The sequence below is a fragment of the Saccostrea cucullata genome, unplaced genomic scaffold, assembly GCF_032062105.1.
Source record: "Saccostrea cucullata isolate Sc308-1 unplaced genomic scaffold, CSIRO_AGI_Scuc_v1 ctg1040, whole genome shotgun sequence".
Lineage (NCBI taxonomy): Eukaryota > Metazoa > Mollusca > Bivalvia > Ostreida > Ostreidae > Saccostrea > Saccostrea cuccullata.
In genome coordinates, this window is record NW_026918208.1 from 104,962 (window position 1) to 121,098 (window position 16,137).

Sequence of the window (16,137 nt, forward strand, 5' to 3'; positions counted from 1 at the left end):
GGTTTGGACTCTGAAATAACAAAGTTATGGATATTGTGAACTGATTTTGTGTCCTATAGAGCTATCATCTGTGTATAAATTCATGAGGCGAGTAATAACTATTCAACTTTAAAGTTTATCAGCAGGAGCTTCTTATTAGAGGCCATGAAAACTTGTGAAGAAAGAATAACTTTTTGTTGACTTCATTTTTTACCTGTCCACTTCAGACTCCGATGATGTTTTCCACGGTCCAGGATGACGTGTGTATGATCATGAAGTTCCTGTCTAACTCCCCCGTCATCCACATCGCGGCAAACACTCACCCCGCGGTGCCTGTTCCCGCCGTCACAACCATCACCTGCAACCACAACTTCGCCGTCAACAAGTGGAACACCACCTATCAACGTAAGTAAACGTTAAATCTTCCTCTCAGTGAATGAAACTTTTAAATTACAACAGCATGTATCATCATCTTGAAGGTATCTCCTCTCTATTGCATGATTTTGGGCTGCTGTGCATTTTTTACCTCTTTTTACTGCCTTTAAAGCATTTTTCCATTTTTGACCGAGGTGTTTGATAATTGCAATCTTACAGAACAAGGCCCGCCCACGAGTTTCTCTTCAGACAAGCCTGATCCACAGTTAAATCTGCCTCTGGCTATGGACCAACTGTTAGGTAAGGAGCAATGTTAATCTAATAGGTAAAACTGTGTCCATATGGGAAAAATCTCTATGTTTTAAATTGTCATACAAGTCTTCTTTGGATGTTTTTATAAATACTGTATTTAATATTTAATCAGGCAGTAAATTTTAATTTTAATTGTGACCTAAATTCATATAAGGGAATATATAGATGTAATGATTTCATTTCTATGACCACCCATATGTCTACCTTGACATTTCGTCGTAAACTATTTCCAAAATTTTAATGTCAATCTGCATTATGATTGTGCATGTATTGTTCATCTTTTGAATTTTTTTCTTTGTATGTTTCTCTAATATGAATGATAAATCTAAATATTTCTAAACAGAAATTCCTCTTCTTAATGTAGGATGTGCCTTCTGGCATGTATTTTCATAAATCTGTTTGAAATGTTATGAAGAACAGAATTGAAGAAAAATCTCTGTGTTGAAAGTTTTTTCCAACAATATATTTCTCTCTTTCTCTATAATGAGAGGACTTTTCATTGAATTTCAAGTGTGTTAAATAAATAAAAAATAATGAAACAGAAGCAGTATAAAGAGTTCCAATTGTTCTATTGTATCCACTGTGTTGGTCGGGGTATATGTCTTCCAAGATCCAATTTTCACCACAGTTTTCAACCTATGTCCCCCATTGCTTTTATTTTTTCCCCAGCAAAACATGGGCGCAAAACTATTGTTGATCTACTCATGAAGTTAAACATGTAAAAATATAAATTTTGATTAAAGAGACAACATTTTAACCATGTCAAAATTCTAATAATACCCAGTAGAATTCCTTACTGGTATGGATATTTCAAAAAGTAGTTAAAGCATTGAATTATTTTTTGAAATGTGTTGCTATATAACTGCATTAGTGTATGCGAACAAATTGAGTAATGCACATTAGTGTGTTGAGAAAATTTGTTTCCTCACACTACTGCAGTTATGATACTACATCTTTCAAAAAATCTTAATTCCTTGCGTATACAGTGTATTTACATTTTTTTTTATCTTCGTTTCTGCAAATGTGAAAACCCCTGTTTTATCCTTCATGTTTATAGTTATAAATACTAATTGGAAATTGCTAGCTATTTCAGTTGGACTATTCAGTGTGAGCATGATTTTCATTTCACCAATGACATTTCATTTGTCCGACATTCAAAATTTGTGAACTCCAATTAAATATTCATTTTGAATTCCTTTCTCTGTTATATGTTTTGATTCCATAATTTCTATGCCTTTATAAACAAAATATAAGATGGAGGTAAAAAATTTCATTGAACCAATCGTAGCTGTGAAATGAAGGATACTTCTAATGGTTTTCCTTTTATCCAGACTGCATTTCATTCTTTAATGGTTAGTTTATATTGCTCAGTGTCATGTAGAATTTTTAAATGTAACGTAATATCTTATTCTTGCACACACGAATACCTTGATCAGCTGTGAGAGCATTTTGGCTCTGTCATATTTTGAATTTTTACTTTTTCTTCAGATATGATGTCACATTACTTGATTTAGATGACATATGAAAATTTGATATAAAATAATAGTCATAGGTTAATTTACTGTAGAAATAATAGAAATGTCCTCCAGAAATTGTTTTCTTATTTCTCAAACTTTCTGTCCCAACTCTAAATTTGTGAATAGAAAAAGAGCAATTGAGTGAATTCGATCTGTTAAAAAAATTGTGCCTTTTTAGGTCACCTGAGTAAACTCAGGTGACCTATTGCTATCCGTTTTCGTCCGTCGTCGTGCGTCGTCCGTTGTGCGTCGTGTGTTAACATTTGAACATTTTCAGCTTCTTCTCTGCAACCACTGAACCAATTTCAGCCAAATTTGGCACAAAGCATCTATGGGTGAAGGGGAACAAAAATTGTGAATTTCATGATCCCTGCCCCCCCTGGGGCCTGAAGGGTGGGGCCAAAACCATAAAAATAATTAGTCTTTAAAAATCTTCTTCTTTACTCCTGGACATCAAGCAGTCAAACTATTTGCATGATTGTAATCAGCATTGAGTCCTCTACCAAAATTGTGAAATTCATGGCCCTGGGATCAGGGGTTCTAGTGCTAGGGCGGGGCTAAGTAAGTATACTGTGAAAATGCATTATTTCTTTGAAAATCTTCTTCTGTGCTCCTGGGTATAAGATAAACCAACTAAGTACATAGTTATGATGAGCAAGAGTGCCTCTACCAAAATTGTGAATTTTATGGCCCCAGGGTCAAGGGTTCTGGTGTTGGGGGGGGGGGGCTCTATTGATTATATAGTGAAAATACATGAATTCTTTGAAAATCTTCTTCTCTGCTCCTAGGTATTAAATAAACTAACTAAGTGCATAGTTATGATGAGCAAGAGTGCCTCTACCAAAATTGTGAATTTTATGGCCCCAGGGTCAAGGGTTCTGGTGTTGGGGGGGGGGGGCTCTATTGATTATATAGTGAAAATACATGAATTCTTTGAAAATCTTCTTCTCTGCTCCTAGGTATTAAATAAACTAACTAAGTGCATAGTTATGATGAGAAAGAGTGCCTCTACCAAAATTGTGAATTTTATGGCCCCAGGGTCAAGGGTTCTAGTGTTGGGGGGGGCTCTATTGATTATATAGTGAAAATACATGAATTCTTTGAAAATCTTCTTCTCTGCTCCTAGGTATTAAAAAACTAACTACCGTATATACTCGCCTATAAGTCGGTTTTTTGGGAGTAAATCTCTAGTCTAAAACTCTTTGTCCGACTTATAGGCGAGCTATTAAAAGTATGGTTTTCTATGAGGTCAGTCCATCTGATGTACAAGCTTATTAAATACAACCGACTTATAGGCGGACCGACTTATAGGCGAGTATATACGGTAAGTGCATAGTTATGATAAGCAAGAGTGCTTCTACCAAAATTGTGAATTTTATGGCCCCAGGGTCAAGGGTTCTGGTGTTGGGGGGAGGGGGGGGGCTCTTTTGATTATATAGTGAAAATACATGAATTCTATAAAATCTTCTTCTGTGCTCCTTGGTATCAAATAAAAACTAAATGCATAGTTATGATAAGCAAGAGTGCCTCTACCAAAATTGTGAATTTTATGGCCCCAGAATCAAGGGTTCTGGTGTTCGGGGGAGAGGCTCTATTGATTATATAGTGAAAATACATGAATTCTTTGAAAATCTTCTTCTCTGCTCCTAGGTATTCAATAAACTTATGAAGTGCAATGTTATAATGAGAAAGAGTGCCTCTATCAAAATTGTGAATTTTATGGCCCCAGGGTCAAGGGTTCTGGTGTTGGGGTGGGGGGGGGCTCTATTGATTATATAGTGAAAATACATGAATTCTTTGAAAATCTTCTTCTCTGCTCCTAGGTATTAAATAAACTGAGTGCATAGTTATAATGAGAAAGAGTGCCTCTACCAAAATTGTGAATTTTATGGCCCCAGGGTCAAGGGTTCTGGTGTTGGGGGGGGGGGGGGGGCTCTATTGATTATATAGTGAAAATACATGAATTCTTTGAAAATCTTCTTCTCTGCTCCTAGGTATTAAATAAACTTACTAAGTGCATAGTAATGATGAGCAAGAGTGCCTCAACAAAAATTGTGAATTTTATGGTCCCAGGGTCAAGGGTTCTGGTGTTAGGCCGGGGTTCTATTGATTATATAGTGAAAATTCATTCAATTTTCTTCTCTGTCTCTGGGTATGAAGTAGATGAACTACCTATTTAGTTATGATGAGCAAGGACCCTAATCTTGCAGAATTGTGTATTTTAAGCCCCCAGGGTCAGGGGTTGGGTGGGGGGGGGCTCTGCTTATATACTGAAAATGAATTTATTGTTTGAAATCTGCTCGTTTGTATTTATAAAACATTTATTTTTTTGATAGGCAATTTTAAGGGTGCCTTTTAAAAATTTGTGCAATGTTTGGACCTAGGGTCAGGGGTTTATGTCACCGTGTAAGGGGCACTACTAATTATTGCTGAATATTACTGATTACTTGGAGTGCCTTTTTGTTCCCCTACCCTGCGTATGGGTATTCAGTTACCAAGCTAAGCAACTGTAAAGTGTATTGTTATTATGATCAATGGTGCCTCTTTCAAAATTGTGAATGCCATATAGCATCTGGCTTAAAACAGGAATCAAATTCAATACACTGTAACTGGAAAGTTGTTGCATAATGCTCAGGTGACCTATAAGGCCCGTGGGCCTCTTGTCTTACATTAATGGTTACTTCTGGTGCTTTCATATACCCCTAAAGGACTTTGACATAAATATTGGTTGATGATTTAGATGTTATGATTTAATTCCTTTACTTTTTACCAGTAACAAACACCGGCCTACAACGGCGATCAATGGGAGACAACTTTGACGAGAGATTAAAACCCACTCACCAGAGTTTTGTCACATCTGCAGACAACCGATTCATATTTGCCTGTGGATTCTGGGATAAAAGCTTCAGAATTTTTAGCTCTGATTCAGGTTTGTAGCTTCATAATTTCAGAGAGATCAATACAGTTCCACTTTGGAATTCACTTTAGATAAAACATTTGTTGTATAATTCAATATTTTTAAATTTTCATTGCAGGAAAGATTCTTCAGGTTGTGTATGGGCACTTTGATGTGGTGACCTGCATAACAAGATCAGAGTGTAATCTTAACCAGGACTGTTACGTTGTCACAGGATCAAAGGACTGTACAGCCATGGTGTGGATGTTTACATCCCGTAACCAGGCTATCATAGGAGATAATGGAAGTAAGTATGCTGTAAACACTAGCATATTGGGAGAAAACTGTAAACACTACAACATGATAACATGACTGAAATGATACAGTTCTATAGGATTTTTAGTACAAAAAATTAGAATTATGAATTATCACTATGCATCAAAAGTTATTAGAGGAGATTTCTCAACCATTTATCATGTCCATGTATAAATCTGGGATGTTTTACAGGCTTAGAACACCCCACCCCTAAGGCCACACTGACAGGTCATGATTCGGAGGTGATTTGTTGTGCTGTTCTGGCTGAGCTGGGGCTGGTACTGAGTGGATCTAGAGGTAAAACATACTATCTGCCATAGAATATTCTAAGGGCAGTAATTCTAGTTCATAGAATATGTTTATCTTGCATTTACATTTTGCATTTATTCAAAAAAGATAATTTTTTTTTAAAATCATACCTCAATATCTCATACGTAATAGGTTAAAAAAAAAAAAATCTAAGATTCAAATATCCAATGATTCAAGATATCAATATTTTAAAGAAAAAATATTTGGAGTCTTAAGCTCAACCATTTCTCATATTTATTTCAATTTTACAAGACTAACAAAGCTGTTTGAAATCAATTGTACTTATGTTTAATATTATCATGTAGAATATACCTGTATTTTGTACAATTATGACTTGATATGAATTTATAACTTAATCTATAACTTTATAACTTAAGCTTAATTTCTTAACAGAGGGAGCTTGTTTGGTCCACTCTTTGAACGGGGACCTCCTGCGATCCTTGGACCCCCCTAAGGGTTGCCTGTCCCCGGAGCTGATCATTGTGTCCAGGGAAGGATTTGTACTGGTCAAGTTTGACCAGGGTCACATATGCAACTTCAGTATCAATGGACGTCTTCTACAGAATGTCAACCACAAGGATACCGTCCATGTATGACAGGAATATCATATTAATTAAGTTATTTAATTAAGAAAAAATCTAAGTGTTAAAATTATGGCCCCCGGGAAGTAGGGTTGGGCCTCAATTGGAAATTCAATTTTACGCTGAAATATATAGGAAAATGTTTGTAAAAGTCTGAATTTGTTGAATGCACTTCCTTGTTGATCTTACAATATAAACTATGTTTTTTTTTTTATATAAAATCAATGATTTAGAGACTTTTTAAGAATAATCATACATCTCTATAAGAATGAATAACTCACTTAGACCACAATTTTTCCAATTTGTCATTTGTAGACGATGATTCTTAGTCGAGATGGACAGTACATGATGCTTGGCGGTAACTCTGGCATTGTAGAAGTGTGGCGGTCACATGACCTGACCCTCCTGTATACATATCCCCCATGTGATAGCAGCATAAGGTCACTGGCATTGACCCATGACCACAAGTAAGTCTTTAACTGTGACAGAGGTAAAGTTTCTGCTTCTGTAGTATTTAATATAAATGGGGTAAGGTTTTTGAACATTTTGAATAAGAGATCCGTTTTCCAAATCTTTTTTAAATTATAAATTCAATGAAACAATTTTTAGTGAAGATTATGTCCCTTTTCCCACTCAATCAGCATGATCTTTATTCAAAAGTAATTCATTAATTACTTCCCTAGGTAATTTGTTTTCCTTTGTTTTGACTAAGTCTTCGAGCTGGATTAAGTATCACTGATAGAGTATAACATGTCCTTTTCTATAAATAAACATCCTAATATCATTTAACAATTCTCTAATCCACATTCAATAGAAAATTCAAGTATTTTGTATTTAGACCTAAAGTGTTTGCTTTGTGTTTTAGGTTCTTACTCGCAGGACTCGGTACTGGATGTTTACTGGTGTTCAACATCGACTTCAACAAGTGGCACCACGAATACCAAGAGAAATACTGACATTTCCGTGTCTAGTCGTCCAACATTCCAAGGTGTGATATCAGCAGGCTGCCATAACTCACACTAGCTCTAGGTCTCTCTGTATGAACGGTGACAATGCAATATCTGGAAGTGTGGAGTCGTTCTGTGCAATGCTAACTTTAGGAATTTTTAAATTTGTAGGGACTTATAAAATGGTTTTTACTATGGTAGATTTGATATAGATGTTTGATTATTGGGAGGGAAACTGTGATAGTTTAGAAGAATATTTATTTCAACATGAACAACAATTTTCTATTTTTTTCACAAGTGCAGTGAAATTGTGTTTATAATTTATTATAGAAATATGCTTTCAAAGTATATGATATAGAAACATTCCAATGATACACCTGTGTGATAAGCTTCTCTGATTTTTAGGAGAATATAGACATATATGGATTTTCTTCAGTTCTAAACTGAAATTTATTACCAAAAAATTTGTTTTTCTGTGAAATTTTTATATATTTTTTGCATGCACCTAAACATAAATAACATAATCATTTTTAAGTGCTAATTGTATCCTCTTTTCATATTCTAGAACTTATCTTTGTTATTATGAAATTAACTGTTGATGTCCAAATTGTGGCAACTTTACACAATATGAAAAACGTTTATGTTGTTTTGTTACTGAACAAAATGAAAATGAAATTTCTGTACAATTTCCGTCAGAAGTGGAACATTGAGTGATAAGGAATTCTGTAAACATATCATGATCATCCCTCATAGCGTGCTTGGTTGTGTATTGGTCACTCTCTAACCATTTGTCTGCTTGTATATTTAGTGTATTATGCTGGATTTGTAAGGGGACTGCAATTTGTTGTTATAAATAGAATCATAGCCAATAAATTATAACATTGATTACTTTCTCTTTTTTTCATTAAAGATTGTTTTGCAAAAAAATAAGATAAAACATATGTGTATATTTAATAGGGTTTATTTTATGAAAGAGAACATTTTGAAAATATGTGTTTAATATAAGTAACAAATGTGCCTGCACATATCTGAATTGCATTGAAATGTTTATATTGTATATATATTTATAGAAACCGGGTATATTGATATCAAATAATCTCTTAAAAGGAGATATGGGTTAAGAAAAAATATTGCATTATATTATTCCCATAAAACTTTTATATTAATGTTCTCCAGTACTATATGAATTGTACACCATTTTAACCTTGGATGAGTATTTCTTCCTGGATTTACACAATAATACTTTACAAGATTATAATATGATGAATTGCAACTGCAGCTTAATCATTATAACTTATATATATCTGCTTCATGCAAACACTTAAAATTTTGATATATAGCATAGATCTATCATCAAATGTATTTCCAAAGATAAATGAGAACACTTTCTGTTATTCATAGACATTGAGGTGGAATTTATCATCTTATTCATCTGTAGCACTGTAGATCATCAATATAATAAGATATGTCTGTTTAATCAATGTGTTCATCATCGATGTAGTAGATAGGATTATCCTGGCTCTGAAAGGGTTCCTCCTGCCTGGAAACTAGTGGAACTTTAAGGTGCTCACTGTCTGTGATTGACGGTGCCGGAGAAGAGTCGGGCTCGGCCTTCTGTCTTTCCAGCGTTCCAGTAATACCTACCATCAGTCCATTCTCATTAGAATTGACCCGGAGATGTAAACTGTCCATAAGTGTTTCTCTTTCTGCAGCACTTTGGTCACCACTGTTATGGCCATTAGAGTGAATATCCTCGCCTTTTTCTGTATAATTGACCGCAGGTCGCGGAATTTTGGTGAGGGTGAAATCCTCTGCTTGATATTTATTCGCCAGTTCAAAAGTTCTTGTTCTTTTGCGTCTGTAGGATTCTCGTATACAAATAACAAGTCCTGCGGATACCAAAACAAGACAAAAGGCGCCGGCGGTAATAAGTACTATGAGGTCTATCTCCTCAAATCCATCCAGGTCATCCTTATCCTTGTCCATCACAGATGGCGCCTCATTTACTTGAACAGCTTTGTAATGTTCCGTTTGTCCAAATACGGTAACATTTATATTAACATATCTAACTAATTCTTTCAAAGAGCTAAAGATTAATTTTTTCGCAGGTATCTGGTAAAGTGTAAATGAAATTCTTAAAGGTTTACAAACGATATTTGCAGCACTGACTGAAATTTTCGGATCATTCAGTTTTTGGATTATCTTTTCTTGTAACTGATCCCAGAAAGTTTTCAATAAACTTTTGTCTTTTACAAGTGGCTCACAGTTACCCTCGAATATCATCTCAAATGTGTGGTTTACAACAACCAAGTCTTTGGACGTTCCATCTGTTCTCTGAGTTGTCGGTATAGATTCAGTGGTCGTGAGGATGTGCGAAGAACTTGATGTCACGTTTTGGCTATAGAGGGATGCTGAGTATGGAACAGTTGTGTCTTTTGTGGAAGAAATGGAATGTGTAGAAACAGGGAATGTAGAGTCACTGCTAAGGATTGATGAAGAAGGCGGACTCGATGTTGGATGAATAGAAGATTGAATTCTTGATGGAAGTTGAGTCTGGGTAGCGATTTCTTTGATAGAAGTCGGTGCAATGGATGTTTTGGTACTTGATTCCTGTAGATATGTGTAGACACTAGAAGCAGCTGAAGATTTGCTAACGAAAATGTCTGTAGAAAACGATGTCGAGTCTGCGCGTTCAGACGCGGTTGAGGAAATGAAGTGACTAGTATCGGTAATTTGTGTGACAGAACTCTCCAAATAGGGACTCGTAGTTTGTGGCGGAATCCTTGTTATATCAGAAAAAGAGGAACTTGCATTGCCAGTCGTTAGTAAAGAGCTAGCCACTGAGTCGGTTTTATTTGGAAAATATTGAGAAGACGCAGAATGAATACTAGAACTTGTAGACGAAAGTATGGAAGAGAATTCAACAGATGCCGTGTCTTTTATCGTCTCCGTACTTCGAGAAATTGAGTCATATTGAGACAAGACTGACGAAATAGACCTTGATTCGATGTCAGAATATGAGGTTGATACCTGTATTACATGAGTATTAAAAGATTGTGATGATGACATTACGTTGCTGGATGTTGGAGATGGGGCAGTTTCTGTAGGGGTGAATGTCGAGGATAACACAGTGTTTCTGATAGTTGTATAGTTAGCGACTGATGACAAGGATGGCGTAGTGGTAGATAACATTTCTGTTTCACTGGATGACGGATAAATTGAACTGCTTTCTTGGAAACTGGAAGCAATAGTAGATGTGTATGGGTATGTAGTAGAAGCACTAGGTAAAACGGATTCACTGGATGTGAAGTTTTCTGTTGTTGTGCTTTCAACTGGAATGGAAGAGTTTGAGGAAGGAAGTAAAGATTCCACACTGGTGACTTGTGAAGGGCTGGTTGAGGCAGAAGACTCCGGCTGCAGTGTGTTTGTCGAATTGGATTCGTAACTCGTTGACGTTGTCTCCAAAGAATTCGAAAAACTTGCATACCAAGATACATCTAATGATTTTGTTACCACGGACTGATTTGTATTGATCACACTTTCCAGCGAGAAGGAAGTTACAAAGACATCAGTTGATGGCGAGTGTGTGAAAGTTTGTGTGTAAGGAAAATTGGTACTGGATGTCGATATCACCGATGATGTCACGTTTTCCGTAGAGGACCTTGGAATGGACGAGGTGGTAATAGTATTATTCTCCACCGTAGCAGAAACTGTTTTATCTCCACACACACAGCCTAATAATTGTAAAGTGCATCTACTGATTCATCGATTTTAATTGTCTTCAAAATAATTCAATAACAAGGTAAAGGTCATTGACGAAAAACAGGATATTATTGAAGACATGCAGAGTCAAGAAATTAGATCACCATACATTTAGAAGTGGATAATTACCTAACATAACGAAGTAAATGGTTGCTCCCCACCACATGACCAAAGCAATTGTCTGAGTACTGCACACCTATAAAACAAAGAGATCTTAATTATCACTGCTGCACGATTGCAATAGTCCTGGAATTGCTATAGGTGTCATTCCATCATTAAGAAAATCCTGTATCCACAAAAAGATGAAAAAAATCTCATTAATTTGAAGAACATGACTTCAGCTGATTTATCTCAGTAATGTAGAAGATGTTGATTAATCTACTTTGTATGTATCGATCTTGGTTCAATACAGCAGTATTAAGAGGTAAACAGTTCCCTGAACTGCGCGGAATTTGGTGGACTTCGTAAACCATGTTAACATGGAATTCAACATCTATAAAAATTGCGTTAATAAAACTTTTCCCAAAATCGATGTATTTTTTTTCTTATCCAGACTTTCAAACGCGGAAAGTTTTTTTTTCATTCTTGTAATCATAATTCATTCACTTAAGTAAAGTGTGAAGTATTGAATGTAAGATAAAATGAAAGCTTCATCATTTCATAAACATAGTATTATTTTTTTAAACTAAGGATTTTTATCATTTTTAGCACAATGAACAATTAAAGTGTATCACTTTGTGGCCACGCCAGAGACCCTTAATAACTCTGTTCTGTGTCCTCTGTGATAACGCGACAGCACTTGCGATAACGTCATTACCAAAGGGGATTGAGTTACCATGAGTTAAAAAAAAATACCAATCATACTATGTTCAAACTGATAAGGTTAAGTACGTACAAAGAAATTTTAATTTTTAATCTATAAATAACAAGGTTATTATATCGCGCCGCTGCATCCATCACTTGTAAATACTAAAGTTTGAAGAGTTGATGATGACTAAATGTTGAGTCGGTGACACCCATCACATGAAAAGCTTCATCCATTCACAGACAAAGGGTGTAAATTCCCAGCAGAACACATGGCTATTGTATTGCGGCATTTGTAAATAAAACATAATTTTGATAAATAAAAAAAGACCCTCCCTGATACGTTGAATAGAGAGTAGAATTGAGAACAATATTTGGCATTCCTAGGCTTTTTACCTGAATGATACAAATTCTTGAAAAAAAAATCTTTTCGTTTATAAAAAAAATAATAATAATAAACAACTTGAAACAAATGGTTATTGCCTGTGCAATTGGATTTTACTTTCAATTACTTTCATTTTATAATTAATGTTTTTTAAAGTTATTTAAAACTTTATGTCCAGTGTACTTACAAAAAAAATTGTTCTTCAGAAAATACACAGTATATTCCAAAAATTTAAACTTGAACTAAATAAATGAGTACTGAAAGACTTTTCTTAAAATTTCAATCCTCCAATACAAAGTGTAAGACATTACCTGATTTTGAGATCCAGGCCCTGTTAAAAGTGTGATGCTGAGTGCGTTATCTGCTTATTATGAGTAGAGGAAATGTAACAGCCTCGTTAGTATATATCGCGCGCTAATCACTTACCTTGTTCGATCGTTTAGTAATTATTTGCAGGGGATAATATCTCATGCTCTTCATAACAGCACATTCCAGAAACAGTCTACATTAGAGGATTTCTATATATTTGTTTTAAAGATATTTTTAAAAAGTATTCTGGGTGTTTCCCATTTATTATTGCCATAATCTCGATTATGTGGTGCTGCTGGTTTGATTGACAGCTTGGGCGGGGCGCTTCGGCGCCGATGCTCAAGTGGATGAGGACCTGAATAGAATTTCAGTAAAAACGAAAAAACAAACAGCCATGGGAATTTATATTTATAATGTTTTGTTTAAAATACTAAGGAAATTGAAGCTAGAAAATTATATAATAGTATGCAAAAAAAGCCCTAAAAAACAAAGATTAGCTTGTTTAAGTTAAACTATAATGATTTGACAAGTCATGTATAGTGCTTGTGCTCACATATTGCAACTTTTGACAAAAGTAAAAGTCTTTCAAATGCGACAAACTCTAAGGTCAAGGTACTTGTCTCAACGAAAAAACCCTGAAATATGAAAGCTATAAACACCAAGCATTCAAAAGTTATGGTAATGGTGAAAGCTTTATAAATATGGGTCAAACTCCGAAGGTCAAAGAGTCAACACATGTATATATATAGAAGACCTTTTAATAAGAAATACTAATGTGCAAAATACAAGTATAAAAGTTCTATCACCAACTGTTCAAAAGTTATGGCAAAGGTTTAAGTCTTTGAAAAGAATGCCAAACTCTAAGGTCAAATAGTTAGCTTTTTTATAAGTCAAACTCCAAGGTCAACAGGTCAAATTGTTAGTATCAAAAAGGAGAGTCTATCCTGTGAAATACTAGTATGAAGGTTTATACTGACTGTTTAAAAGTTATGTCAAAGGGGTTTTTTTTTAAGTGGATCAAACTGAAAGGTCAAGGTCAAAAATATTTATACCCATGAAAAGGACATGTCACAACACATGTGAAGCATGAAAACCCTAATACCAACTGTTCAAAAGCAATGACCAAGGTTGAAATGTGGGTTTTTTTTTTTTTTTTTTTTTTTTTTTGCAAAAGCGCCATGGGTCAAACTCCACGTTCAAGATCAAGAGGTCAAATATGTTGGCACTCAAAGAACACGTGTAACACGTGGATCATAAAAGGTAACCGTACGGTAAAAAAAATGGGACTTTAAGGAAATGTACCCACAGAGTCCATTAATTGTGAGTAATTGATTTGAAAACGGGAAATGTTACAATAATTACTATTATTTTTATAAAGAAATAATTTTTCCATTTTGTACACAAATTTTAACAAAAATGAAAACAGTTTTTGATAATTTGACCAAAGCAATCGGAATAGATCGATTAATTAAGCATTACTCAAATAGACAAAACAGACATATATTTAACGATAAAATTACTCATGATTACCAGTATTAGATACACTGGCGATATAATTATTAGATTATAAAAGATATAAATTCATCTATTCTGGCAGAAGATAGTTTACATTCAAACGAATTGGTATGAATCTTTTTTTTCAAATTTACAGTCTTTTTTTTTTTTTTTTAATTTACATGTTTCTCCCTTCTCATGTAATCGGGTAAAGAAATGAGTTAACGACATTGTTGTCCACTAATTTTTTTCCAGTTTATATATTTTTAGATTTTTGGACCGTGAAAGGCAACCACGAAGATGACGTATTTGCCATTACTTGGATTAGCCATCCTCGAAGGAATCGACTTGTCCTTGGACTGGACTTTTCTGGTTGACCTGTCCAACCGGAACGACCTTGAACCCTACTTCTACATCGTCCTCGTTTTCTGTGTTATAGGATCGCTGACCTTCACCTTAGAAATCTACCTGAAGTACATTGAAATTTCAAAAGTCGGAAGTCATTTTAATCCAGATGTATTTTCTGCTGCCACGACCTGGCTAGAAGATATCCCCCAGATTGCCATAGCTGTCTGTATAGTGATGTTAGTGAGCTCACACCTGTCGCTGGTACAGTACATTAAGGCGATCTATGCCATTTTTGAGGCCGTGATCAGACTGGGCACACTTTACTGTCGCGACAGTCGAGAGGGAACATGGACAAAGTGTATTTTTATTAGTAATTTCTTCTGCTTTGTTGTTATATTTTCCTGTTCTTTGGTAATTTTAGACATCCCTAGTAATTTTCAGCTGACGTTTTTCCGATCGAGTACCCGGGTACTCGGTGATATTTTTCAGTGAGATTTTTCTCTTGTCTTTGTATGTATGTAACACGATGTGAATAAACGGAATTTTAGAAATTTCATATTACTAGTAATTATTTAGTGATGACGAGAACATAAATAGTGATTGTAAAGGTGATGATTCTGATGAAATCCGTAGGAAGATATCACAAATGGCAGTGAATTATTTACAATATGTACCTTTTCTTATAAAATAAAGGGGGGCTAGCTGACTTCTAGTTGACTTTTAAATCCAACGTCAACAGAAAATGCACTTTTTCATACGCGACGACTTTGTGTTTGGGTGTTATCACCATCATCACCCCTGAAATCGAGGTTCCTTCTTTACTTTTTTGATCACTGGTCACTTCTAATGTTATATCATGCTAATAAATATGGTGTCTTAATTCAGCTAATTTAAGTTATAATTTTTGTACTTTTCTGGAGGTGCAAATGTCAATTTTATACCAGACCTCTTCTAAGACTCTAAAGAACCTTGAATCATATTGAGCTACATAGAATGAAAATTATGGCATGAAGAGATTTCAAATGACAATATATATTTATTTAATATTATAGATATTAAGCGTTATTGTTCCTGGCTGAGTAGAGGTTATCCTTAATGGTGATGCACACCGCGTTTACTTAATTGCAAATGCGACGTCTCTTTTTTTTTTTATTTACCGAAGGATGTGGAATGACAAGGAGAAATGCTTAAACGACTGATACATGTATAGATTTGTTTTATTTTCTGAATGCCAATGTTTCATTTGTTCACAATTCATCGATGAGGATATTTTCTAAAAACAGTTTTTGTAATGAGAAGGAAAAAAGTTCAACTTTTGAGGATATATTAGTGATAACTAGAACTCTGTTACTTTTTAATTTTGTTGTAATCAGTGATCATTCAGAATGAATTACACAAATGGACGGTCGGATTATTAAATTATGAAAAATATATCTTCACATATTCTTACACATAATTCTTCAGCTATTCAAGTGGTGTATTTTGAATTATCAAGATAAACTACTTATTTAGGTAGCAAAAACTCTCTTAAAACTTTGACACTGAATCAAACAATTTTCCAATAATTCCACCCCCCCCCCCTTTTTTTCAGAAGTTTGAATTTCTCCTTTCGGTTAAGTCTTAACTGATAAACAAAGAAAGAAGTTGATTGTTTAAAAAAGTTTTAAATCACATAATATGATAATTATACCCATATGCTATCCCTCGGTTTTGGAAATATTGGGTATGAAATGATTTGTACGAATAATAGTTGCGCGATCTAGCTACTATTTGGAAACAATCGATCGGAGAAATTTATAAAACT

At 34.7% G+C, this 16,137-nt stretch overlaps 2 protein-coding genes across 6 annotated transcripts in view; one reads left to right on the forward strand and one right to left on the reverse strand.

Annotated features, from left to right (window-relative positions):
- LOC134259194 (neurobeachin-like) overlaps window positions 1–8,117 on the forward strand; it is a 112,787-nt gene extending 104,670 nt beyond the window's left edge. For 3 of the 4 annotated variants that reach the window (XM_062741794.1, XM_062741810.1, XM_062741803.1), the window contains 8 exons: window positions 207–384; window positions 574–654; window positions 4,957–5,112; window positions 5,219–5,386; window positions 5,587–5,691; window positions 6,097–6,293; window positions 6,600–6,751; window positions 7,150–8,117. In XM_062741794.1, coding sequence (XP_062597778.1) covers window positions 207–384; window positions 574–654; window positions 4,957–5,112; window positions 5,219–5,386; window positions 5,587–5,691; window positions 6,097–6,293; window positions 6,600–6,751; window positions 7,150–7,240 — 1,128 coding nt within the window. In that variant the 3' untranslated portion in view covers window positions 7,241–8,117. The remainder of the gene's footprint in view (window positions 1–206; window positions 385–573; window positions 655–4,956; window positions 5,113–5,218; window positions 5,387–5,586; window positions 5,692–6,096; window positions 6,294–6,599; window positions 6,752–7,149) is intronic. The other variant, XM_062741816.1, reaches the window with a different exon arrangement.
- Window positions 8,118–8,176: 59 nt separating this feature from the next.
- Window positions 8,177–12,761, reverse strand: LOC134259224 (mucin-2-like). Of its 2 annotated transcripts, none has more exons than XM_062741826.1 (3): window positions 12,609–12,761; window positions 11,123–11,189; window positions 8,177–10,965 (listed from the first exon to the last, which is right to left on the reverse strand). In XM_062741826.1, the coding sequence occupies exons 1-3, from the start codon at window positions 12,660–12,662 to the stop codon at window positions 8,705–8,707; spliced, it is 2,382 nt and encodes a 793-aa protein (XP_062597810.1). In that variant the 5' UTR covers window positions 12,663–12,761; the 3' UTR covers window positions 8,177–8,704. The 2 variants fall into 2 exon arrangements, with proteins under 2 accessions (XP_062597810.1, XP_062597815.1); XM_062741831.1 differs by lacking the exon at window positions 12,609–12,761 and adding an exon at window positions 12,494–12,576.
- Between the last annotated feature and the right edge of the window lie 3,376 nt (window positions 12,762–16,137).

What these genes read in the sequence shown, in the direction of transcription:
- LOC134259224 (XM_062741826.1), bottom strand. Translation starts at nt 12,662, where the DNA reads ATGAAGAGCATGAGATATTATCCCCTGCAAATAATTACTAAACGATCG. An exon ending in TTACTAAACGATCGAACAAG is followed by an intron (nt 11,190 to 12,608) that starts GTAAGTGATTAG and finishes TTTGTTTTATAG; the next exon opens with GTGTGCAGTACTCAGACAAT. An exon ending in CATTTACTTCGTTATGTTAG is followed by an intron (nt 10,966 to 11,122) that starts GTAATTATCCAC and finishes TACAATTATTAG; the next exon opens with GCTGTGTGTGTGGAGATAAA.